The sequence below is a fragment of the Sprattus sprattus genome, assembly GCF_963457725.1.
Source record: "Sprattus sprattus genome assembly, chromosome: 12".
NCBI lineage: Eukaryota > Metazoa > Chordata > Actinopteri > Clupeiformes > Clupeidae > Sprattus > Sprattus sprattus.
This window is the reverse complement of record NC_137910.1, coordinates 11,810,957-11,838,176: the sequence shown is the minus strand read 5'-3', so window position 1 is coordinate 11,838,176 and position 27,220 is coordinate 11,810,957. Positions and strand designations below refer to the sequence as shown.

Sequence of the window (27,220 nt, the reverse complement as noted above, 5' to 3'; positions counted from 1 at the left end):
AGCCTCCGGCATAACTGCAGTAACTAGCTCTTCCCCTCCTTACCACCTCCCTCGCTCTGGGCATATGACTCGGGTGCTATTACAAAGCCATAAAAGCAAGTTTCTCACAAAAAACAAGGGCCACAGCTGAGAGTGAATAGAGGAGCTGACATCTTGGGGGAGAAACTGCGGCAGCCATCAATAAAGCTCAGTATCTGATGATTCCACCATATCCATTTCACATTTACAACCTCTTGCTGTTGAGTTTATGATCTACTCACCAGCACCATGGTAACTTTCCACAGATGCCATTGTCTTATGTTCACCATGGTAACTTTCCACAGATGCTATTGTCTTATGTTCACCATGGTAATTTTCCTCAGAGGCCATTGTCTTATGTTCGCCCAAAATAACAGGGGGGGGGGGGGGGGGGGGGGTGCTCATTTGCAGTGAATGAGTAAGCATGGCATGGCATTCATTTTCATGATTACTGTGAACAGTCATTAGCACGCAAAGAAATTACTGCAAGGTACTTTGGAGGGAAAAAAGAGCATGAAATTCCTTCGAGGATGAGCGCAGTTGGAGCAAAATTTAGCTCCCATGATTACAGAGAGATCCTAACAAGAGGTAGTGTTGTCCTGAAATATCCCCTGCATATTTGCACAAAGTAAAGGGATGGATGATATTGTCTCACAAATGATCTGATTTTAGTTCAATAGCCCATTTAATTTACACACACATCTTTAGCGACAGTTGGGAGGGTTTCAACTGCCTCAAGCACTACTATGCAATCTCAGGGAAAAGGTCAGGTAACTAATGTGACCTAATGTCTCAGCTATATTATGAACGCCTGGGCTTCACTAGCTGTTAATCACAGTATGTGACACACAGACAAACACACACACAGTCTCAAATGGGTCAGCCGATGAAGGACCCTCTGGTAATGTAATCCATATTCGGGCCGGTCAATAGGCTAATCCCCAGGGGTCTAGCAGAGGCTGCAACACTGTACCTTCATGAGTGGACATCAATGGAAAGTGACAAACAAATTGATCTGCGTTAGTCTCCAGAGAATGTAATGAGAAGGAGGATGAGTGGAGACCAATGAGCTCTGTGGGTGTCTGCGTCACTCACCTCAACCTGCCGATACGGCCAAATTGGGCTTTAAAAAAGTATAAGCATGACACACAAGTCGACACACACACACACACACATACAGACTGACATGGAACTCAACTGGCAATTATTACCTTGACCGGTCCACTTGGTTTTGACCACTTTTATATCAGCAAGATAAATATAAATCGGCTGTGACCTTAAGGATTCAATTTAGAATGCATGAGATTTCTGGAACTGAGACTTTGAGTACATAATAACAATAATTTTCTTTGTACAGCATCTTTATAGCAGGAGCCTAAGGGTTTTTCTCCCAGTCAAATAACACGAGAAAGACCAATACCAAATTGAAAGTACAAATAATGACAAGATACTAGTTATGTAAGGAAGTAATGAAAGGGTAGCAAGTAAATAATCTATGGCAGAATATAACCCAAAAACAATAATCTGAAAAGATTACTGATTACCAGCAGTGATGTATTTACCACCTCCATGTTAACCACCAACCTTTGGCAATCAGAATCCATTGCCTACAAGCTGAAATGAAAATGTCCACTCTTTTTCTATACTGGAATATAATGACATACTGATAGACCTAATTCCCTACACTTTGAGAATAGGTTGTCCTACTCTGTCCAAGACCTCGGGTGAAAATGGATCATACACAGTATTGCTGTTTGGCAGTTTGAGCATTGATTTTGTGTTTTGTTATTTCTCTTTCTTTAGTCTTTTAGCTGAAACAAGGATGCCAGACTAGCCCCAAATGATAATTAATCCCGCCAGCCAACCTTCCCAGAGCCGGCCAGAACTACCTGCACTGCACCTGGACTGAAGACAGATTAAAGCCCACAAACAAACACAACAAACACATTCATTGTAATATTGATATATTCACACACTAAAAGAAATACCTATAGTGTATGGAGACCAATAGTTATTGCTAGATTGGTTCCAGATCTTAGGCACGCACACACACACACACATGCACACACACACACACTTTCCCAATAAAGCCCCTCTGAGTAATCATTCTCTTGGGCATTGAAACTCCCAGAAGCTCAACTAATCAGCCCTGCGGAAACACACCCCACTTTCCAATCACCTGAGCAACGATGCCTGAGCCGATCAATACCCTGCAAGGCATGGTGGGGGTGTGTGTGTGTGTGTGTGTGCGTGTGTGTGTATGTATGTGGGGGGCATGCGGGCGTGCTGAGTGGGTAATAGCAGGAGACTGCAATGAAAATGACGACTAGAGAGAGGATCTCATTTTCTATTAAATTACGAAGCCGCAAAGGAAAAAAGGCCCCACAGGAGTACCAGCATGGATGCCCCAGGCCAGTTTCTATGGACTATCTCCACTAACCAGTCTTTATGGACTAGCTCCACTAACCAGTCTTTATGGACTAGCTCCACTAACCAGTCTCTATGGAGTAGCTCCACTAACCAGTCTCTATGGACTAGCTCCCCTAACTAGTCTCTATGGAGTAGCTCCACTAACCAGTCTCTATGGACTAGCTCCACTAACCAGTCTCTATGGACGAGCTCCACTAACCAGTCTTCATGGACTAGCTCCACTAACTAGTCTCTATGGAGTAGCTCCACTAACCAGTCTCTATGGACTAGCCCCACTAACCAGTATCTATGGACTAGCTCCACTAACCAGTCTTGATGGACTAGCTACACTAACCAGTGAGCCTGCCTATTAAATTAGCCTAGCTTTATCTTACAATTGCTGTGCATCCAGCGCTGCAATCCAGCTGTACAGTACCATTCAGTATCTGCACTTTGGAGACAATGAGTGGGGAGGAGAAGAGTTACAGTGTAGCGAGGCAAGCCCTCTTCCCTCTGCCTGCCAAGAGCTCCATGTCCTTGAGGCAGCACCACCAAAGCAAAGAAAAGCAGCGTGCTAATCACTCCTTGACAAATTTGCTTCCCCAAATAGTTTTTTTTTTTTTTGCATTTGGGTAATGCACCACGCATCCAAGTGATAAAATAATCTCTCCCTGCTCATCTTTGTGGTGTTTTGTAGCGTGATTAAATATGCTCACCTTGCCATTCCTCTCTCGGGGAATTTGCATGACTTTCACAGAACAAAGAAACAGTAAAAAGAATTACACAAAGGATGACCAGCCGTGAGTGGCTGTTTTGTTTGAGATGAATGTGAGATCCGAGCGAGGTGCTCTGTATCTCAAGGTCAGTGACTCCAATGCCGTTCGCAAACTGTCTGATGAGCGAAACACCTGGGAGATGGCAGGTGCACATTCTCATGTATCTGAAGTCACTCTATCTCTCTCTCTCTCTCTGTCTCTCTTTCTGTCTACCATTTTTTTTTCCTGCTCATTCTCCAAGGCAACTGGAATTGCATGTTGCAAAAATCTCTAATTTGGAGGCATGTTGATGTGACTGTGCATTGCCATACCAGGAAAGTAACGTGAAACGTAGCCCCCCCACACACACCCCCGCGTCTGTTTCAAGTGTGGTTTTGAATGTTAGTGATGAGAGTCCACCTGGCACTGGGGCCATGGTGCTATGATACAAACAGCAACATACTTCATGATGAGTGGGTGAAGTGGAGAGAAGAATAGAATCAGTAGGAGATGGGGGAGAGAGAGAAAGCAATACTGGAGACCACTGGAAATTGAGAAAAGAAAGACAACAAGCAGAGAAGGTAAGTAGGGACAGAAATACTTTCGCAGCTCAACATATAGCACCATGCAGTGGATGGCAAGTTGAGGGAGAATGTCACAAACAGCTGACATCTGTGGACGTCAAGCACTGCTCGAAGAGATTGTCACCCACCCAGGCAGTAAGCTATTTCAGCCTGCTAAGAAAGACCACATTTGGAACGGCGCGACAAGACTATATGGAAACATACCAGAAATAGCCTAATTTGCTGATGTAAACCACACGGTTCCATGATACAAATGAGGGTTGTCTGCATCACAGCAACTGAGATTGATGAGTCAAATATTCGTGGGAGGGAATGAACACATTGTTGCTATAATACTACAGGAAATATCACCTCAATCTACATCTTTCCACGTCATAAAGCCAGTAGTCCAGGTGAATATTTGTGGCAGACATAAACGGATTGGATTACAGGGCCTAAATGTATACACTGTGATGGAACTCAAAATAACTTCACACCTGGTCAATTAAAAGACTCTCTCTCTCTCTCTCTCTCTCTCTCTCTCTCTCTCTCTCTCTCTCTCTCTCGTTGTAGTTCCCCCTCTCTCTAACATGTCTGTCCTAATATACAGCAATGAAAACCTTGGCACATCCAAGCACCAGCACCAGCACCAGATCCGCTCTTAGTCGTCATTGAGATGCTCACTGTGGGTTTCTATACCTTCCAGCCCAAATGGAAGTCAAGGTACTCAAAACAGAACATGGCCAACATTCTGTGTACCAGCATGCATGAAATAGCAGTTGGCCTTACATTATATAAGTAGAAAATACACTTAAAATCGTGCAAGAATTAGCAACAGCAATAGAGCAAGGCTGTGGAGAGAGGCTAGTCAATAGAGCAAAGCGGTGGATGATAGATGGCTAGTCAGGGTTTCTCCACAGACAGATGTCATGTTTTCAGATCATCATCATGCATGTCATCTAGTGTGTATAATCATTTAAAACACACACACACTCAATATGACTCACTGAATATGACAGCATTCACATGTAAATGCTCTGTGGTGGGTGGTGGTGGGGGGGGGAGTGTTAATGTCCTCTCATGTTTTAATAACGATAATTGTTTGCTGTATATGCCGGAGCCATTCGGTGTGTGGGAGCTGCCTGAAGGACGGAGGGAGAGGATTGGAGAGGAAGCGGCTGTGTTACACATCTGCCCTGCCCGTGTGGAGTGGAAACCATGGGAATGAACATTCTCACACCTATGCAGTAGCGATACACACCGGCAGGAGTGGAGAAACACACAGAGCGTTAGTGATACACACAGGCAGGCTTGGAGAAACACACAGAGTGGTAGTGATACTCACAGGCAGGCTTGGAGAAACACACAGAGTGGTAGTGAAAGAAACGCTTGAAAGGAACAAGCTAATCATATTTTTGGTGGCACTAGTATAATTTGAATTAAACTTAATTACCACTGCATATGAACAAACCCATCCATTTTGTTTGCTGCAGCTTCAGCAAGCAGTGCTGGAGATAACCCAAAACCCTGGGAGTAATGTCAATAATGTTGTGTTTAATATGTCTGTAAAATACACTTGACATTTTGTAGGATTTCTGACTTTTCCCCTAGCCAGAATTCAACTGAGTTTCTAGATAATGCTGCTATTAAATCCTCTCACAGAATAAACAAAGCAGTAATTTTGCCGTAATTTTAGCCTTTCACAGTTTGAAACACACCGTGGCTCCACATAAAAAAAACTTAAGTGAGCATTACTAGGAGCTGACAACTTCGGAAAACAAATATGTTGGTGAACAAATGTCTTTTTTTTATGTTTTAATGCTCTCACAACCAGATACGACAATCTATGGGTGTTGTAGGGAATGTCATGCAAGATCCATCTTCAGCTTTTAACAAAATATCTCCTGATAGTGGTCTAATCTCAAACTGATGGTCTTTCACTGGGTTCCTTGATCTAGTGGAATGGTCCAGCACTTTGATCACATGACCTCCGGGAACCTAAACAAGCCAAAACCCAGGAGCGGATCATCAGGGTTTAAAACAGTCGATTATCCTCTCGATTTCCATAATGCAAACAAGTCCCACAAACACACAGCAAACAGACAGACGCAAACATATGACCAGCTATATCTTGTTTGTGCTCAGACCATATTATGCTTGCAACTGCTCATTAAAGTCAGTGGAAACCCTAATTTGCAATTATCTTGATGCGTCGGCTTTTCTCCAAAATGGATGTGATCACAACCAAGGGTGTAAATGGGCTTTACTGCAGATGGGATTGCGCTCTATATATTACATAACACCAGCAAAAGGATTAACTCATATCCTTTTGGCAAGCTTCACATTGGCTGTACTCTTGCTTGTAAGCAGATAGGATTGACCAGCAAAGTGAATCTAGTGCTACCTAAAGCTAGAACGCAAAGCAAGTGATCAGCATAGAGAATGCGCCGTATCTGAGCAACTGCATATAGAAGACTTTGCGAGATTATTTCGATACAATTCCCATGGCTGAGCCGGACCGCCATGATTAATATTCTTGGACACTGAAATGGAGGGTTATCCCATTTTAGACTAAATCCGGCATTTTGTGAAGCGGACAAAAGCCTGGTCCTCTCAAAGGGAAGAGACCCAGCGATTGCAAGCTATCACCCTAATCCCCTTATTTCTGTTGAACTAGATTGAGAAATGATGGGCGGCATCACCAGATTTAAATCACACTGCCTGTATAGTGCTCCCCAACGCAATTAGATTGCATGTCAACAATTTCATATCCACTCCCAATTTAATGTAATCTCTCACGTCTTTTATGCGATATAGTAAATCTCATCCAGTGGCTATTTGGGTCGTCGCAGAACCTAATAATTTTAGAGCAGAGGGTTTTTCTTCTGTGGCACTAATGAACTCTTCGGGGTTGGGGATAAGGGGCCTATAATTAGTGGCAGAAGGGCACGGCTTAAAGGCACAAAGGCACAGTAGAGAGTGGTAAAAGTCCGCCTCTATTTGTGGCCTTGACCTTTTACACACACCAAGGCCATAAAACCAAAGAGGAAGAAATAAGATGGAAAAGGAAACTGCTACAGTCCGCCAGACTGCCAGTTCAACTCTTTGTAAAGTCTATTAAAGCCTATTAAAAATTACACTCAGAGAGTGAGAGAGACTGAGAGAGAGTGACATAGAATGTGGACAACGTACCCTGAGAATGGCTAAGACCTTGAGGAAATTGCTCCACTATCTCTAAGGACTGAATCTTACAGTCGCAGTACAAAAGCCATTCAGTCACACTCATACTCAAAGACATATACATAGACTTGCACAATGTATAGCATCACAAGTATAACACATTATGACATTTACTCAGCTCACTATATATAGTATACACCATAGGTTTCATCAGTTTGTTCCAGAGCTTTTTCCAAAACTGGGCATTTCTTCACAGAAAGTCTTGTACTATCAAGGGTATTCCAGTACATGTCAGGGAATACATGGATACTAGTCTCAAAGCACAGTCTGCATGAGGAAAGTCATTAGCTAATTTGTCATGATATTGACCCAGAACACTCCTGTTCTTGCTCATACTTTGCATCTTTTACCCCGACTGTTCTATGAACCCTTTAGTATAGACGAGACACTAGTTTGTGTCTCGCACACACACACACACACACAAACACACACACACACACAAGCTGTGCCACAAAAACCAACACCCTTTCTCATGTGAAACCCCAGACAGAAGTCTTTGGAGTTACAGCTCAATCTCCGAGAGTTCTTGAATTAGATCCAAAGTGACACCTTTGTCGAAGGGACCACGGCGAGAGTAAGGTTTTTATAGACTTATTGTTTGACTGGCACCTCTGAGATGAGTAGTTGTTCAGTAAATTAGATGAAGAGCACTCAGGGGACAAGCATCCATTATGGGATGATTCATAGTGCAGGGGAAACACAAACACACATCAAAAAGCATGCAGCGAGAGATGTGGGTGGGGATAAAAGCACCAGCATGCAGATCCAATGTATCAAAAGAGAAGAGGGTGGATCTGTAAAGCCTGTCTCTTCTCTGTGCCCTAGAATCCCCAACACGTCAATGATTATTTTTTGTATGCTCAGAACTAGAGTGTCCTTTTTAGCCTTCCAAATCACCTCAAGGGTTTCAATACATCCACTTCTGCAACTAATTGGTCTAGCAGACATGTATATATATATATACATGTGCACATTGTCTGTCTCTCTCTCCCTGCCTCACTCTCTTCCATCTGAATCAGGCATCAGGTGCAGATTAGAGGTATCCATAGATGGTGCAGTTGCCATGGCAACAGATATTCACAAGCACAGATTATGTCAAAATATTTCTTTTTCTTTTTTTTTAACAACTCACATCAATCTGTAAAGTTGTCACATTAATATTCCCACTTCTATGAGGAATAATGAAGCCGGTTGGATCTTTGGTATTCTTTTTGTTCACAGCCGAAAAATGGTAACAGGTTTAACAATATCTCTCAAAGGCATATGCTAATTACAATTCACCTTAGCCAGCTAAATACGTTTGGTCACTGTGGCTTTCTGAAGGTAGCCCAATCAGAATGACTGACATGGCTGCCATTGGGTCTGTCTCCATGTCCGTAGGGACACAAGAAGACTAGCCTTATCTGTCCTGAGATTTGAAAGGTTGCTAAGGGAGCTTAGCATCAATGTGGATTACCATACGATGGGCAACTCATGCAGTGCTTTGTAAATGGGCTTCGCTCCCCTCTCCCTATTTTCCTCTCTTTGTGTTCATCCTCTCTCTCTTCTCTTCTACCTGTTCCTCTCTTTTTACATACTCTCTGCTTCTCCATCCATCTCTTCCTCCCCCTCTTTCTCCCTCTCTCTCTTTTTCTCTCCCAGTCAGTGCTGATCCCCTCCTACAGGTCTTAAGCTTGTTTTTCTGCTGTGTTGGAGCCACTGCAACACCAAAGGCAGAATTAGCTGTTTTCACAGCACACTAATGCAAACCCATCATGCTGTGTGTGTGTGTGTGTGTTTGTGTGTATGTGTGTGTGTGTGTGTCTGTGTGTGTCCATGTGTGTGTCTCTGTGTGTGTGTGTGTGTGTGTGTGTGTGTGTGTGTGTGTGTGTGCGTGTGTGTGTGTCTGTGTGTGTGTGTCTGTGTGTGTCTGTGTGTGTCTGTGTCTGTGTGTGTCATCCATCTGAGTGAACTATTCTAAAGCGGGTCATCTCATAAATCCTACCTGATTAAAAATGCCATAATATCCTGCGACCACAGAACAGACTACGCCGATGGGGGGGGGGGGGGGGGGGGAGCACTTTCCAGTCCTAACAAACCCTTGCTCTCATATTTGGGAATTGTGATCCGTGATTCCCCAGTGATGGCATAGAGCAAGGGAATACGGTGCGATGTTCGAGTCATTTGGATTAACGAAGCTTTGGATGGCTTGAGGGTGCGTGGGCCGCTTTTCCCCCCGCAAGGGAATCTACAGCTGCAGGATCACACCAAGACCTCAGACCTTAGACAGCTTCTAAGCTTGTTTTGACCTCCGTATTGGTGATGCCACAAGCGCCCGGTCCAATTCAAGCTCGGGTAATTAGAGCTCTCACACTGAATTTACGCCACACAACACATTTGGGCTTCAGCTTTGGTTAATTATTTACTTCACATGAATGCATTATTAATGCATGTATGTATAATGCATATGTATTCATGTTAATTAGGTCCTCTTCCTTTTGCAGTATTTAAAGCCTATTTAGGCGATGGCGACATGTTGTGAGTAAGCAGCCAGGGAGCAGGATGTGTGTGTACAGGCACTGTGGAGTCCTGAGCACGGGCAGTGTTAGCCATGAGTGGGCTTGCCAGACATGGGGAGTAATCATGATCCCAAACATCCACCCACACACTTCTACACACACACACACACACACACACACACACACACACACACACACACACACACACACACACAGACACGCACACAAAAACATACATTGAATCACGCTGACAAATGAACACAGAGACACACACAAGCAAACAAGCACTTACTTTGAGCAATTTGGGTACAAGTACCCTTGTGGCTGAGAGAGCTCTATGTATATGGACGCATACACCCTTTTTTCTGTGGGCTGCAACAAAAGCATGTGGCTGACACACACAAGGTCATTAGCAGTATATTCACAGCCAAACGCCCACTCCCTCTTATACACTGCTCTGTTCACCACACTCCAATTCCGTCTGTCTGTCTCTGTCCGTCCGTCCGTCCGTCCGTCCGTCCGTCCGACCGTCTATCAATCTGTATATTTATTCATCCATCCATCCATCCATCTATCCATCCATCCATCCAATCATCCAAAAGCTCAGACATTCACAGTGAATTCATGGCCATTTAATCACGGTCACAAATCAGAGTTCTGAGGTTGGGCCTATGCATCTGGCAGAGAGGCAGCGAGCAGATGATGGCCTGGAACGACTAGCGCTTGACTGGGGCTGGAGAACAATTATGAATCATTCAAAAGCGTGCCTGGCTTTAAGAGAGTGCTGCCGCAATCTCTTCATCTTCTCGCCATGCCATGTTGTCCTCCTCAGACAGACCCTCCTTAACCTCCTACTCCATAATTCACACACACACACACACACACACACACACACACACATACAGACTTATTTACAAAGGACTTGGACTACCAAAGCTGAGTCAGAGTGGTAATCGCAGAAAGACAAAAGCGGGACATGTTTCTCATCTATTTAATCCGTCCGTCACCATAAAAGATCCAGACAGGTCCTGTCTTTGAGGGCGGCCTAAGTGCGGCATGGCCTTGATTGTGTGGAACCATTCGTGGTGACAGGAAAACATTAGGGGGAGTGGAGGAGGCTCTTTTAATAGAAGCAGGTTAGAACCGCAGTACCTTTAAATAACCCTCGCGCTCGAGAACAGTGCTTCTTTTTAACACTCGCAGGACCAACGTTTTGTGCGAGAGGGTGCGTATCTCAAACGTAATGGAAATTTAATAAAGAGAACAGGGGGAGGGAGTGAGACAGTTAAATAAAGAGAAACAGGGAGAGGGCTGAAGAGACAGGCTGGGGATGGAGGGAGAGATAACGGATAAAGATGGAAGAGAGAGAGAGAGAGAAAGAGAGAGAGAGGGATGGAAAGAACAGATGGCAGCGCCACACACTGCGCCGCACCAACCCTCCAGTGCCCGCCGCACCAGTGAGGAGACAAGCAGCCCAGTGAGCAAGAGCGAGTGAAGAGACAGCTTCTGTAATTACTTCATTTCACTTTTCCATGTTACTGAACACATCATTTGCAAGATGATCAGTGAAGACACCCTCACACCTAAGCATTGATATCTGGGTGCTTTTGGGGTTTCTTTTTCTCTTATCCTCTCTCCATCTCTCGCCCTTTCAAACTCTCTCTCCCCCCCCCCCCCCCCCCCCCCCGCCCCTCCCCGAGCCATTCATCTTTATCTTCTTCCACATAGAAATAGGCACCCATACTGCCATATACTTTCTCTGTCTCATCTGAATCTCATCCATCTCCCCCTCCCTCTCTCTCTCTCTCCCTCCTTTCCTCTCCGTGTGAAAAAGTGAAGGAGAGTGTCCAAGCCCCAGCACAGTCCTCAGCCTCCTGTTCCGACTTTACAGAGGATTTACAGAGTGGCTTATTTAACGCCTCCTCCACAGTCAGGCATGCAGGTGGTGGGTTGTAAATTATACACGCACCCCTTCAAGCCTCTAAGAGGGGGGGGGGGGTGTATATGTGTATCTGGGAGTATGTTGGGGGGGGGGGGGGGTTGGCCACCCACCTTTCCTCCATCCTTCGGTCTCTCATTTGGCTAACTAACAAAAAAAATCGGCCTGTGCCCAAAGACCAGTGAGATCAAAAGACGGGGGGAAGAGTGGAAGGTTTTCCCCTCAGGGATGCGTCAGTTTTTGGTTGTGGGGGGCTGGGGGGTTGGGAATCCGCAGATCCATCTTCTCCTACCAATCACCTGTCTCCCACAGGACACGGCTAAAAGCAGCAGCTATTGGAAGGTCTTGAGAGGCATCCTTTGAGGTTTACGCCGACTTCATTGATCGCATTTGACCACCTTGTGATTACATCGACTGCATGTCCGAGCATGTAACGACCAAGAGGTCAACTCGACAGCACCTTAAATAACTCAACTGTCAGGGCATTCCAGCAGGGAGGCTTAACATACTTATTAAAAACGAATAGAAGAGACTGGCAAAAGAAATAGCATTGTTTTGACAAGATGTAAGGATATACAGGTCATGACTGCCAAAAGTAGTCCTTAATGTTCATGCCTTAACTCAGTTCAAGGGCCCAATAGATTGTCTGATTAGAATGGTAAGCCAGTCCTCCTCCACGATTGTTTTGCCATCTGATGTCCTGCAGACGGCGCTGAATAAATAAAACATCTGCAGTTTCACACCGGTGTCTTACAAACAGAAACAGACGGAGGCAAGGCAGGGGAGACAAATGGAGCGTCTGAAGCTCCAACACTAATTAGCACATACGAGTCATCCCGCTAACATCGCTATCAAAACACTTGTGCTATTTTATTTGAAGCCAGGAGTGGTCGAGGTAATTAAGGCAAGGGACATCCCATCAGGCTGCCTGAGTAGGAACAAATATTTTCTGTAATGTTTTTCTTTTTCTTTTTTTTCTCTTCCTGACTTGGTCCACTGCCTGAGACGTGTTAGTCTGCTTTATGATATCCCAATTAAAAAGATTATTGAAAATCTGTGCTTCGGGTGACACTTAGCGTGTCACCGATTACTCCTTTGAAGGCAGATCAGAGGTAAATCTTGTTAGCGTCCGTTAAATCTAATCTATTGCTGTGGCGCAGTGCCAAACGTATGAAAGCCTACCATGTTCACAGAGACACCTCTGAGCCACACAGTCACAGATGTATATACTCTATATATATATGAAGAAAAACATCCAGTGAAAGAGGCAAGAGCCAAGCATTCAAAATAAGCTTTCTCAAAGGAAAAAAATATCTCTGAATCAATACAACTGAGGAGTATACCAAAGAAGGAAATGACCGGGAAAGCTCAAGGAAAAATAATGGAGGGGAGGATGAGGGGAAGAGGGCGGAAAGAGATTCAGTGACCTGAGCAATGGCAATTTCCTCCAATGATTTAGGAATGTCAACTATGGCATCCACTCACGTGGCGAATTGAGCAGTGGTGCCAGGTTCAGCCCCCTGTGGGCCCTGTGCATCAGGGGGGTGGGGGGGATGGGGGGGGGCGGAACAAGCCCTGACATTCAACCCCCACATGACCTCTCATCTGTGCCTGCCCCCCAGTGTCCCCCTCTCCGTCTCCTTATTCCTTCCCTCGGCCATTCACCTCCTGACAAACACCCTGCTTTGCTCTAGGGTCTGCTTCTTTTTCTCATTCCCTCGTTCCAAACAGACAGGCTCTCCCACACGGTCTGTTCTTTGACTTCCTTTCTCTCACTTACTCTTGCTCTTTCTTTTTCTCTCACTCTGAGTCTTTCTCATCTGGCAGTCTTCTCTCTCTCCCTCTCCCCTCACTCTCTCTCTCTCTCTCTCTCTCTCTCTCTCCCTCTCCCCCTCACTCTGTCTCATAAACAGGCTCAGTGGAGCACAACAGTGCCAGTTGTTCTACGTGAAAGCTGAGATGACAAATGCATATCCTATGTAGTGTCTATCAGCACTGACTGGACCGGGATTCTCAATGCCAGTGCACTGCGCTTGGCTTCCCTTGTGATGTGAAGATCTGATCTGCATTACAATGCACGTTTATATACTCACACACACACACACACACACACACACACACACACACACACACACACACACACACACACACACACACACACACACACACACACACACAAACTCACACACACACACACACACACACACACACACACACAAACACAAACTCACACACACACGAACAAACACACATGCACATGCAAGCTGAAATGATTATAAATCCATGCAAAAGTACAGGCATACCCACACATACACTCACAGACAGACACACACACACACACCTGGCACACACACACAAATACAAACACACACACACACACACACACAAACAAACATACACACACATGCACATGAAAGCTGAGAAAATAAAAAAATCGATGCAAAGTTACTGGCATACACACACACACACACTCACACACAAGTGCACAAGAACCCCCACAAGCATTAAACCTATCAATATTTGATGAATCTTGACACATTCTGAACGAAACTACAAGAATCAGGTGAATCCCTCTGTGACATAGCAACAAGGCGAAACGTTTTTTCCTTTTTTTTTGTAGGCACACACAGAATATAAGTGAATTCCCAGTCACTCACTTACCTAATAAGTCAGAGAAAAGGGTTTTGGCTGGCACTAAACACACTCATGTGCCCTTTTCAAATGACAGCTTGTGGGCTCCGTGACCTTAGAGCAGGAAGGGCCTGCTCATTCCTCCTGATCAGAATTGCGATGGCTGCCACACAGTGTCTATCAGTGTCTTGATGTAACACACACGCCACGTGCCACCCAGGTGTCTATCAGTGTCTTGATGTAGCACACACTCCACGTGCCACCCAGGTGTCTATCAGTGTCTTGATGTAAGTGTGAAAACCGTAAGATCACTGATCAAAGATGACATTGCACTTTACTCAATTCGTAAAACAGTACTTTCTATGCAGAATTCAGTATTTAACATCCTGGTCAGGTAGAATACCAGAGGGCACATATTGCATGAGCACTTTAGGGAGGAACAGAGGCAAACCTCTCAAAGCCAAATGAAATTGAATTGGATCTTATTCAAACTAATGTGCATGCAAAGGCACAATGGCTCGCTTTGTCACACTGTACAAAGCCCTAAAAATCAGGGGGTTTTTTTCCATTTAGAATGTAAAATGGCTATTTTTAATTAGACCGATAACGCAGAGGGGACATCCTCAGTCTCCATGCTGTTTAGAGAGAGGAGTATTGAGTTCTACAGATCTTTAGCCCTACGTACAATATCAAACAAAACACAAGTGGTATCTCCAATAAAATCAAACTAAGACACCAATGAAAAATAGGAATAACAATGGAAATCATTGCAGTCTGCAATATTGGCCTGATCGATCCTTGGAGACACAGTGCCAAACCCAACCTGGGGACTCGATAATTCTGCTGTCTTGGAGCTGGAAATGGCTGGCCTTTCTATGACCACTTTCACTGGCCACTTTTCAAACAGTATTTCATGGGCACACCCCATTCAGACAGCCCCTGGGTCCTTGTGTGAATAATGGTGGCTAATTCGAAATCTATTGGTAAATGCCATTGTGTCTTTGAACAGAGCTGAATAACTAACATGTAACCCCAATCCTGTATTCAGAGATTTTCCAATGGTCAATTACTTCTTTTGATGTCTTGGGCCTGAAACCCATTGGAAATCTTTGCTTCTGTCTCCATAAGAAATATTAGATCATGGATCTCTTAATCTCTCTGCGGATATATGAGAGATGGTTTCCAGTCAATTGCTCCAGGCTTTTGAAGACTGAGAACCAGGCTAAACTCCTCAAAGGAGGAGCGAGTATCCTTTCGTGGTGTCTCCTGTCCAAACTATGACTTCAGGCTTAAACTCCAGCTTCATTTTGTTATAATTACAATAGCATCGGCCTGACAAATAAATATGAACGTTGTGGACAGTACTTGGGTCAAGCATAAGGCTATGCAACTGTTTAGTTGGTTTCTTGGAAGTATGACCCGTAATATTGATGGTTATCGAAACTGACGAAAGATATCTTAAACCGCCAGTTGATCCACACAAACAGTACAGTTGCTAACATAGACCAATCTACTGACCTCATGACCTGTAGACATTATACAAATGTAAGGACCTCTTATTTCATTTCAATTTCACGCCACCGAATGAACAAGACCTGGTTTGAGACGGGATTAAGAGGCAGGACACATCTCTTTCCACTGTGGTGCCCATGTGTAAGAGGCTCTCTGGCAGCTTGTTAGCATGAACCCTTCCGCCCTCCTCCTCCTCCTCACTTGCTGGGGTTCACACATTTAAGACGCTCCACACCCCTAAACATTCGGCCCGAGGCATGTCTAGGTCATGTGGAGTAGGAGATGATGCATGATGCCAGCTGGTGAAATGTTCTGACTTTTAGACTTTGGAATCTGTGCTTGTAACCCCTACGTGACTTTATGCGCGAAAGCTAGCTTAGCTCAAGGTTGGCACATACATGTTTTGGGTGCTGTTGATTTCCCTTTTGATATCATACCCCCACTGGGTGTTCCGCTGAATACAAATGTGGTGTTGTAAGTTGCTCTTTCGACTGGACAGTGGCACCAAAACGCTGTGAGACCTCTATCAGGATCAGCCTCACGAGGTGGTGTTACTCCTGGCTTGAACTTTGCCATTTCAACAGCTTGTTAAACATAATCACCCTGTTTCTGAAACAGCCCCTGACTTTTAATTTGCCACCTCGAAGTCTTACTCCATCAACACACAAACACAAAAACGCACACACACACACAGGCATAAAGAGAGTGAGAGAGAGACAGAGAGTGAGAGAGAGAGGGAGAGAGGGACAGAGATAGAGAAACAGAGAGCGAGATAAAGGGACAGAGAGAGAGAGAGCGAGAGAGAGCATACTCACATCCATACATTTACCATTGGGCTGCCTGTGAAGTCTAGTCTTTCCCTATGATTAATCCACTTTGGCCTATCCTCAGCTATGCCCGAGGGTCACTGCCATTCTGAACCTGTCAGCTCCGCTACCCACAATGCACTGTGGGAAACGTCAAGCTTCATTTGGTCTTTGTCCACCTTTAACTTCACAGGATGAAAAGTTGCCACGCCTCTGAAGAACTCTGCTAAGCTGCATCACTGTGACATACTTGTGAGTCTCATACAAAGACACATGGTTGCCTACCGTAACTAGATGAGAGCATCCTAAAACAATGATTCATTTAGTCTCCCTGGTTAATCAAGATCATCTCAAAGTAGTATTTATTGTAACACCAGGTTTTTATTGCTCTTCGCTTCAATGTTCTCTCCCTTGTACGTCGCTTTGGACAAAAGCGTCTGCTAAATTACTAAATGTAAATTTCTCCACTTTCATTCATTTGTCCTCATGGGTCCACCTCTGGTCTACTCCTGCTCTGATCAATGCTCAGGATTCAAAGGACCAAATCAGGCCATGCTACTCAGTGTGGGTGAACAACCAGGCTGCAGGCGTCAATAGCTAGCTTCCCTTCGGTGGGCCATAGATAACACATATTGCTTTAGCAGCCCCTCCTGTGGGTCCTTGGCCATCTGAGGCATAACAACCACTCTCCTGTTCTTGTATACCTGGAAATAACTCAAGAACACCATCATGTTCCTGCTGTTGTTCTTTAAGTAGGGTCCTTGGCCATCTGAGGCATAACAACCACTCTCCTGTTCTTGTATACCTGGAAATAACTCAAGAACACCATCATGCTCCTGCTGTTGTTCTTTAAGTAGCTCCCAGCCACAGACATACCCACAATCATCCGCATTGGCGAGTTCATGGCACACTTGTAGACTATTAGATGCTCAAACTATACACTGGCCTGATAATAAAGACCTGTATTGTGGTGCATAGTGTCTATATGGTACAGTTCATACATGCACCGCAAATGGTCGAGTAGATTTTTATTGGAAGTAGAGATTGGCTAGGAATTCCATGCGGGGCCTACACGTTGCCTAGTGGCCAGAGATTACTTACAGTGCGAGATTACTGTAGAGAATTGTCCTCTGTTGTACATGGCTACTGTTGGGCCTCCTTACTGCACTGGGTTTCAATTCCTAAGCTGCGGCAGGACTTTTAGAGGTCCATCCATCAATCCATAATACTTTTTTCTTTGACCTTCTCCTCCTCCTTCATCCGCTCATCTTTATAGTGAAACCATCGGTGGACGAAAGTTCAAAGGCAGTGCTCCCATGACAGATGTGCGACTTCTTCCAGTCTCTCTTAACTGCTCTCTTTCATCCATTCTCTCTCGTTTTTATCTATCCCTGACGTTTCCCACCGCCTGCCATCACTCAGCATGGTCACATGGTGCCTTGATTAAAATTGAATGGCCTAGTGACAATGAGCAGTCAGACTCAGGAACAGAAAGCCATCAATTCCTGGCATTGGCAGTGTTTTGATCTTTGTCTTTTTCTCCTTACCCTTCGTTCATGCATTGTCTGAGATCGCTTAATCCTTTCCTCTTTGCCCATCAAGTCCCTTTCCTAGTGATTCAAACATCCATTATCATGACTCTCCTTCTCTAAGCCCTCACCGTTAAAGAAACAGTCTGTGATTTTGCCAAACGGTTGTTGATATGAGCTCAACAGCCAATCCAGTTACATCCCCTCCCCTCTGGACTCCTGAAACAAGATGCTGATTTGCAGGATTTGTTTATGGCTTGATCCAAGCAACATGTTGATTGGCTGGAACTGTTTATAGCTTGGTTCAAGCCAGTATCTTTGTTATCCATTTACAGGGTCAGGACATACAAAGGACAGCAAGAGGACCATGAGAATCAATTTGCTTTGGATTAGAAACAGCACCTTTAAAGCATATCCCTTAGACGGCACCTTTAAAGCATATCCTTTAGACTGCACCTTTAAGATTTTTACAACAATGCATTAGAAATTCGTAGCCTATCTTATATAATTCCTATTTAAAAACAAACATGTGTGAGATACTTGGTACAATATTTACCTCTTCTTAAGATTGAGTTTGAGAGACTGGTGGCTATAGATTTGATCTGATAAGGCTACTAGCTGGCGGCGCGCGGCAAGGTTCTCTAGGTGAACGACCGGAAGAGAACATCACCAATCATATTGCATTTAGGAATCTTGTGAAAGAGCGAAAAAATAACGTTATTAACCGGTTACCATTATTTTAGGGAAACGATTCTGATCCGGAACATAATTTTTTTTAAAGTTTCTGGTTTCGTTTCTGTTCCTAGCAAAACATCAAAAGTTTCTGGTTTTCGTTTTCGTTCCGTGAACCGGTTCAAAGCCTTACTTAGAAGGCACCTTTAAAGCATACCCTAAGACTGGACCTTTAAAGCATATCCCCACTTGTTCTGTCTCTTATTTTACCTAAGCATAACTTCACACGTGTAGTGTTTACCCTTAAACCCCACAAAGTCCTTAATGATTAATTTCAAGACTTCAGGTATCATTGCCCTTATTGCTTCAGCTCATTAGGTGAGTGACCTTTTCCTTCCTGTTTGTAAATGATAGGGAGTAAGTGCTGGGACCAAACAGTGGGGTGTGCTCCAACAAAAGAGCAAGGCGAAAGGTCACCAAGATGGGGCTGTCACTCAAGCCTTCTTTCACCCGAGGAGGCTAATCGATCCTAGAGTCGGTGCATGGCAGCTTAAGCAACAGAGAGCTCTGTATGCAGAGGATGGCAAATCAATCCAAGAGCCACTGCACCACGGGGCCCCGGAGACACAGTCCTAGGGGGGCCAGCGGTCAGAACCGTGCTTATCTCCCTGGAAGTCCTTTCAATTATCGCTCAAGGTAGCAGGCAGAAAAACAATGTGTGCTGTTAGAGTGTTTGCATTCAAAAATTTCCCTCAGAATAAATAAAGTATCCATCTATCTATCTATCTATCTATCTATCTATCTATCTATCTATCTATCTATCTATCTATTTATCTATGTATCTATCTATCTATCATTGTACCAATGCAATAGACATTCGGGGGGCAACTACACTGCTTGAGGATTCACTCTTGATCAGCAGCAGCAGCAGCATCTGCCCTGTTTTGCTGTGTGAACTTTCGCTGGCTGATTTTGTGCCTGGACAGCAGCCATTTCTGCCGACTTTGCATTGGGGAGGAATCAGCTCGATGGAGGAAAAAAAAAGGGCATCTACAGATTCTTTCAAACTGTTGAGCTTCCTTTGGCTAAACTGGCACAGGATTCGCATTCTACAGGTCCGCTGTGTGTGTGCGTGTTTGTGCACGTGCGAGCATATTTCCCAGATGCTCATCAGAATTTGATGCAGGGATGTAGTTAGAAGTCCAGGGCCACTAGGTAGAATTTTGAATTCATTTATCCATTCATTTCTGTGGGCCCCCTCTGTCCCTTGGCTCCCAGAATCATCAACAACAATGTAATGCTAATCCACCTAGGGCCGGGGCAGCATGACTATGGCAACTAAAATGTCCATCATTCACCACCCTTGATGCCAGAAGGCTACGGATAAAAGAAATATCTACTCAAAATTCATGCAACTGAAATAATGGGGCAGGGACCATGAGGAGAATGTAGAAAAGGATAAATAGGTGAACCTGAACTCCCTGAACTCCACTCACAAGGTGTGTGTGTGTGTGTGTGTGCGTGTGTGTGTGTGTGTGTGTGTGTGTGTGTGTGTGTGTGTGTGTGTGTGTGTGTGTGTGTGGTGATCTGGCCACAGGCATGAACCAAATGGGAGAGACTATATCACCAAAACATTATTGTGCTTTTCAGAATGTAAAAAGACTTCCGGCGTCCTCTGCAATATAAAGGAGTCCAAATAAAAGAAAGTAAGTGTTTTGTCATATACTTTTGCATTTTCTTTCAGGATTGAAGATGACGGAACTGTTTTTGAAAGACAGAGGGAGAACACAAAGAGCATTAAGGGAAAGGATGAATCCAGAGAAAGTTTTCTCTCCAGAGCATCTCAGGGTGTCTATATTCATGGTCAGACCTGTTCTGGTGATTTCATTCTATTCTATATTAAGTAACTATAATCAGTAGAAAAAAGACACTCTAGCACATTAGTATTCTGCTCACTGACTGACTCAACACTTCTACCTAGCTCTGCCGTCACGGACCACAGGTCCTCTGTAGAGAAGTAGTGTGCAGGTGTGCCATCCTGCCTCCACCCCTTTATCACACACCCACACACACAGTTTCTTTATCACACACCCACACACACAGTTTCTTTCTTTCTCTTTCACACTCAACCATGACAGCTGGCAAAGTCAACATGCCTTGCACATCACTGAAAGCAGTCGAAATACCCTCATGGTTCAGGAAATTAATGCCACCAACCCCTGTCCAAAATGAAAATGAGTTGTCTTACAAGCTTAAACAGAAGTTCCTAACAGTCCCCAACCGAAATGACAGAGGGCACAGGCGATAAGCTGATCAATCAGGAAAATGATATGCCAAAGCCTACTCACCTTCTTGTACCGCCTGAAAGGGGTTGTTCGGATCAATCAGTTTGATCGAATGGGTGATCCTCTCGCTCTGTAAAATGTCGTCATTCAAACTCAGGTCTGAAATGGCGAGTTGGAAAATCTCATTATCCCGTATTGCGTTGTGCTCGAATATGGCACCTGTTGAAGGAAGGAAGGAAACTATGAAAATGTTCCCATACACAAAATAATTAATGAATAACCCCCATTACAGAACTGTGGGGGGGGGGGGGGGGATGAGAAGTTTTTCTTGTATACAGATGGCTCAAAGAATTTACTACCAGTGTGTACACATAAGCATCGACTTTTTGAGTGTGACTGTTTTTGGTCATGGCTGTTTTTTGCCAATGTAAATTACAGGTAGCTGTATGTTATTTTGCCTGGGGCTATAAAGGTACACAACATTTCCAAACTGTTACCTTGAACTGTCACCTTAAACACTGGCAGGTGCTCTTGTACAGAACTTGCTTAACACCTAAATCGAGGCACATAGAGAAGCGTAATTGATAGATCATGGCTCCAGATGGCGACTTCAATGGTCGCCCATGCGCCTAAATTCATTTTGTGGCCATTTCTTTTTCCTCTCCGTTGCCGGTGGCAACCCGCAGGTGAACACATGTTACTGTATTTATAACAAATGTTATTGTATGTATAACTAATGTTACTGTATCTATAACCAATGTTACTGTATTAATAAATATGTTTCTGTATCTATAACCAACATTACTGTATCTATAACTAATGTTACTGTATGTATAACTAATGTTACTGTATTTATCGTAAAGCACCTCTGGGAATCTATGCCACCGCACTTTATTGAACTCTTAACTCTTTTTTAGCCATTTGCACTTTATTTGTACATGTAATATGTTGTTGTTGTTTTATATGTTGTCCCTCATCGCACCAACAGGAGCAGAGCTCCAAATTTCGTTGTATGCAAATGTGACAGGGTTCAGTATTAGCTAAAAAAAAACCCTGATGTCTCAACAACTCAAAAACTCAGCTGACATTCCTGATGAAAGGACAAGTGCACTTGTGGTGCAGTGTGTCGTAAAACACTTCGTAAACACTTAGTAGAAAGATATTCAGCTAGATTCACTTCTGTCCAACAACACATGCTATGGTAGGCTATGCAAGCTTATCTACTGCAGTTAAAATGTAACTTTAGCCCAACTCCACCCACTGTATAATTTTGAAAAATGATAGAAAGTGGGCAAGCGTAGGAAAGGGGTGTAAACTCCTGTGAATGATGAGTCTCGATCAGCAAATCAAAATGACACTGGGCGGGGGCTGGGGGAAGACGACCGCCCATTTAATTATGTAGATAAATCCCAAATGATTGACCCTATGTAAGCATCGGCTTTGAAAGGTTCAGGGTGATTTTAAACAGTAGATAGCGAGTTGAGCCATTTTTTAATTATTTTTTTATTAAAATGGGAATTTTGTCACTATTAACACCAGCACTGATGTGTTTCATCACAGCTCAGTCATATCATTAAGTTCAAAACGCAAAAAATATATAGGGTGCAGTTACACTTTAGTTTAGGTCTACAAAAGTAAGCCTGGCAAAATTTGGTACCACTTTACAATAAGGCTCCCTTCATAAAGGTTTATAAATGGTTTATAATTAGGTTATTAATTAGGTTGTAAACACTTTGTATGTTATTAATTAGGTTGTAAACACTTTGTAGGTCATTAATAAGCCATTACAAATTAGTTGTAACACAGTTTTTATGCATCAAGGCGGGCTCACTATTTGTGAAGATCCCCATCTTGGCAACCTACTGTCTATCCCTTACCTGGCTATACTAGCCCATTGCAAACTCCCTACCATCTTGTATCTGTTACTACCAGACCCGTAGAGATTACCCCCGCAGATGGGGATCTTCCCAAATAGTGAGCCCGCGTCAATGTATAAAAACTGTGTTACCTGACCTACAAAGTGTTTACAACCTAATTAATAACCTAATTATAAACCATTTATAAACCTTTATAAAGGGAGCCTTATTGTAAAGTGGTACCCAAAATTTCACACGCTAAAAGCTCCTGGTCAACTACGCTACTGTAGACTGCTGTGGACACCATCCACGACCCAAGCACAGATCTATTGCGTAGCTGAACCCGGAAAACTCCTTACACAACTGAAGTTAGTGTTAAAATGTGGTGATAATAAAGATAACATGAGTCAAATTGATTATTTTGTAGTAGGCAGTTTTTTTCAGATATCACCAAAGGACATCTTGAAGGTTAATTGTGACGTCTGATAACATTGATGGATTTATCAGCAAAGCTGGTGAAAACATGTGTCCAATACTAAATTGTAAACAATAGATATTACTCTTATTATAGGGATTGTTTGGGGCATTTAGTCTGCTATGAGTTGTTAAAGGTATGAGTTCTTATTTTGAGTTGTGTTTAAGAGGTGAGTAACTCATTTTTGTATTATTAGTCTTGAGAACATTTGAAGGAAGACCTTGTTTTATTTTGGTGTTGAGCTGACATGACGATTGTTGACACAAAAATACCTCGTTATATTATGATATTATTTTCAGGTAGACTAAAATCGCCCATCACCAGTAATGGGGCCCCTTGATAGGCTACAGAATCCAGTGCAGAGAGCTGTCTGCAGACAAAATGAAGCACAGACCAAACTATACTGAACACAAAAACTATGTGCGACATATTTTTCTTCACTTCATATTGGGGTTGTACATTTTGGCTCCTAAATATTAAGGATTTAGAAGCCGTTGGCACCTAAGGATTTTGTCTGGATCTCTGTAGTCCTGGGAGTTCTGACAACCTGAACTTTTACACGCTACTGATGTAATCGCCATTGTCACGATGTTCATCAATCATTGTCACTGGCGCCGGGAATTAATTCCCTCTTTCAGCCTCGGTTATGAAATTCTAATGTCGACATACGCAGGCAAGTCACCAACCCTCCTCTTCTCCCTGCATTTTGCTTCACGGATACAGCTCAATAGGCATTACGTCGAAACGCTGAGGATCAATCAATGCTACTGGTTTGTGCACAACATAGGCCAAATAAAAAGACATTCGATGTAGCATATTATGTTGTGATACTAGGGTGCTGGCTACTTCAATTAAATATGTCCAGTCGCTTTACACAGTAGGCTAAAGAGAAAGCTGGTTGTTAACAACCCACCCGTTCTCGTTGAAGTGACTTGAAAATGAGTTGGCCATAGGTAGCGTACATGGTAGACGTATCAGTCCACTTGCTACCATATCTCTCCAGGTAATAGAGTGCATGCGCGCGCGTGCACACGTATCGTACACGTTTGTCAAGTTACGTATAAATGTCTCTCATCTCACATCCTGATGACATTTAAAAGTCGCGTTGTTTGACACAACAATCACATTGGATACGTTTGTATATGAATTGGCCTACAACCCACAGCAGTAACACAGACAACAACAAAACAATCATACATTGGTTAAAAATCATTAAATCATGTTGGATTGGGCTGATTCGCCAGAGTGCTACTGCTTTTATCCTCTAAATAAGTGTCTTTGAATGTAAAACACAGCTTTCATCGTCTCTTGTCGTCTCTTTCACCAGACGTGACAGGAATGGAATTAAGGAACTGTTGCAGTAACCATCTTTAATGTTTAGAACTAATCATTTTTAAGCCCAGTGACAAACTACGATTAGTTGCTACAATTTGCAACCGTTCGAGATTCCTGTATGACTCGAGGGTGTACGTGATGTGAAGCTCATGACTGCAAGACACCGCCTTTGTAGACCAACGTGTGTCCTATGTGCACTAAATGTGGAAAAGATCAGGTTAATCTAACAGTTAAACTGATTCAACAATTTGATCTAGGACCAGTTCTATCTCGACAACACAGTCCTACAAGAGCTTCACCTCCTGCTAAGATATAACGTTCAAACTCATCCCTATTGCAACAGTATGCCATCGTCCGTGCGTCCCCTTCATCGCTCTGTTCTGATGCTGTTTAGATTTGTGTTTCACCAACAGTGAATTTATTTATGTAAATACGTGGCTACACTGTTTGTTAAGACACCACATGCGAAGGTTACGTGATCTAATCTTGGAAATTATATAGTCAACACTAAGTACGCATACGCGCGCAGAGACAGAACGCCAACACTTCGAGCCATGCATATGGAGCAAATTCATATTTCCATCACGTTCTGCCGAAAGTTCAATCTTAAGGCCGGGAGGGGCAGACTTTCGGTTAACCCCTCAATCATACATGCGGCATTTCAAATATTGTTTTTAGTTTAGAATACTTTACTTAGTTGGACTGACTTAAAAGTGTGCATTTCGAACACGGTCACTGACAAGTTTCAGTTAATATCCATCCAAGGGTTTAGTTTATATTAATTAATCTGATGGTGGACCTGACAGATCGAATTACATTGTTATTTCGCAAATTGTGCTATTGACGTGCATTTGCCTTCAAGGCGGTAATGTCCTGCTCTAGTGTAGGCTACTCTAGTCGTGTAGTCACCCGCGCCCATCCGATGTCTTACCAATGTGGATGATGGAATCAGCCCGAGCTGAATGGCATTGCAGTATCCACAGAAAAAGGCAGATCCCAATCAACTCCATGATCGTCGGCTCTCTCTTAGATGGCTCATTCACGCGCCCGAGCTTCCAGGGAAATCCAAACGGGTTCAAAACGAAGAAGATGAGGAGGCAGATTTGCAAAGAAGGAGAGTGCAGAACAACCACAAACACCGGCACAAGCCACGGGAAGAATGAAGTCAGATGTATTCTCAGGAGGGGAAAAGAGTTGCGGAGAGGTGGGAAAGGGTGGAAAGAGAGCTATAGGGAGAGGTGGGGAGAGCGTTGCGTTGTTGATCAGAGAGAGCAGGTAAGAGTCCGGACGCTCCTTCTGCGCTCTCCACAGCACTCTAACAGCATCTGAGATACAGTAAACTGCGGAGGAGTGAGCCACCCTCCCCCTTCCCTGCACTCTCTCTCTCTCTCTCTCTATACCTCTCCCGCTCACTCTTTCACATAGACACACACAGTCGCACAAATATACACACAAGGATCGGACGCTCGCAGTTTTGCTCGTTTTCTTAAACCACGTGATTGCAGAGACAGTAGAGAATGGTCTGGTGGAACAGCCGAGAAAGGAACATGTGTTGAAGCAGGAGGGTGAAACGGAAGGACCGACGAATGGGACGCTGACTGAGAAACCGGCAAACCCAGAGACACCCCACACCCGTGCGACATCCAGGAAAGTTTAATGAGGAGAGATCAACTATCTTCTGAAAAACAGTCAGTAAATATCTTTTTTCTATCTAATAATAAGGATGTCGTTGGGGTTCTCACCCTGTCGTTACACTGAAACTAAGTTGCCGTGACTATGCTGAACAAGGCATGAACAAGGCTTTCGGAGGAGGGAACGTCTGCTTGGACGCTTACAAGTGGATCTGGAGAAATGACTGGACGCTAGTCCTATCAAGTAGGAAACATGAAATACAGGTTCCGACAGGGAGCAGGGGACGGAGACGGTCTCTGCTTATTTCTGTTAAAATACAGAATGTGTAGAACAGATAAGCGATTGTTATACAGAGAAGCGGTTTGCTTTTGGAGGGATTGTTCAGTATTTTCTGTAAGTCACTGATGCTGACGACTACACTGCGGGGTGGTGCACTGATAATGTTTATTTGGAACATTTTGTTTTCGACTGTAAACATTTAAACTCTGATGTTTTTGAAATTGCGGTTTGTCTATTTCAACAGGTGTTTTATAGACACATGTCAGCATTAATCTGATTGGACTAATTTCCCTTTTTCTTTCAATTGTGCTTTCAGATGAAACGCCTAAGCCACCCTTCTCCTCAGGAAAACGATAATCTTCACCTTACAATTAAAGGATATTTCTTGGCGACAGCAACAAACGGAAATATCTCTTAATTGTTGGGAGAAGGCTATCAGGTCGCGAACTTTCAGCACCACAATGGTGGACAGCGCCACTCAGTCTATCCAGTTGGGCTCTCGCAGTACGTAACAACAGCCTAATGCATATAAATAGGTATATTGCCTACACCAGTTAAATATCCCGATGTATATGTCCATGATTTGCGATAACCCTTCCATCTTCATTTGACTTGCACAGAAGGCAAACACGTCTATAGGCAAATACTGACATGCACTGTACAAGCTGGGCATTACAACTAGCAGAACACGATCGGGAGTAGTTCAAGACGTCGAACTGTTCAGTGCTCAGAGGAAATGTTTATTGAAAAGGTTGTCTTGTGAAATGCATTGCATTTGGAAATAAG

At 43.7% G+C, this 27,220-nt stretch overlaps 1 protein-coding gene across 1 annotated transcript in view; it reads right to left on the bottom strand.

Annotated features, from left to right (window-relative positions):
- Window positions 1-25,533, bottom strand: part of grid1a (glutamate receptor, ionotropic, delta 1a) — a gene marked incomplete at both ends in the record, with an annotated part of 225,587 nt that extends 200,054 nt beyond the window's left edge. The window contains 2 exons of the mRNA XM_080849389.1: window positions 20,921-21,076; window positions 25,455-25,533. Coding sequence (XP_080705515.1) covers window positions 20,921-21,076; window positions 25,455-25,533 — 235 coding nt within the window. The remainder of the gene's footprint in view (window positions 1-20,920; window positions 21,077-25,454) is intronic.
- Between the last annotated feature and the right edge of the window lie 1,687 nt (window positions 25,534-27,220).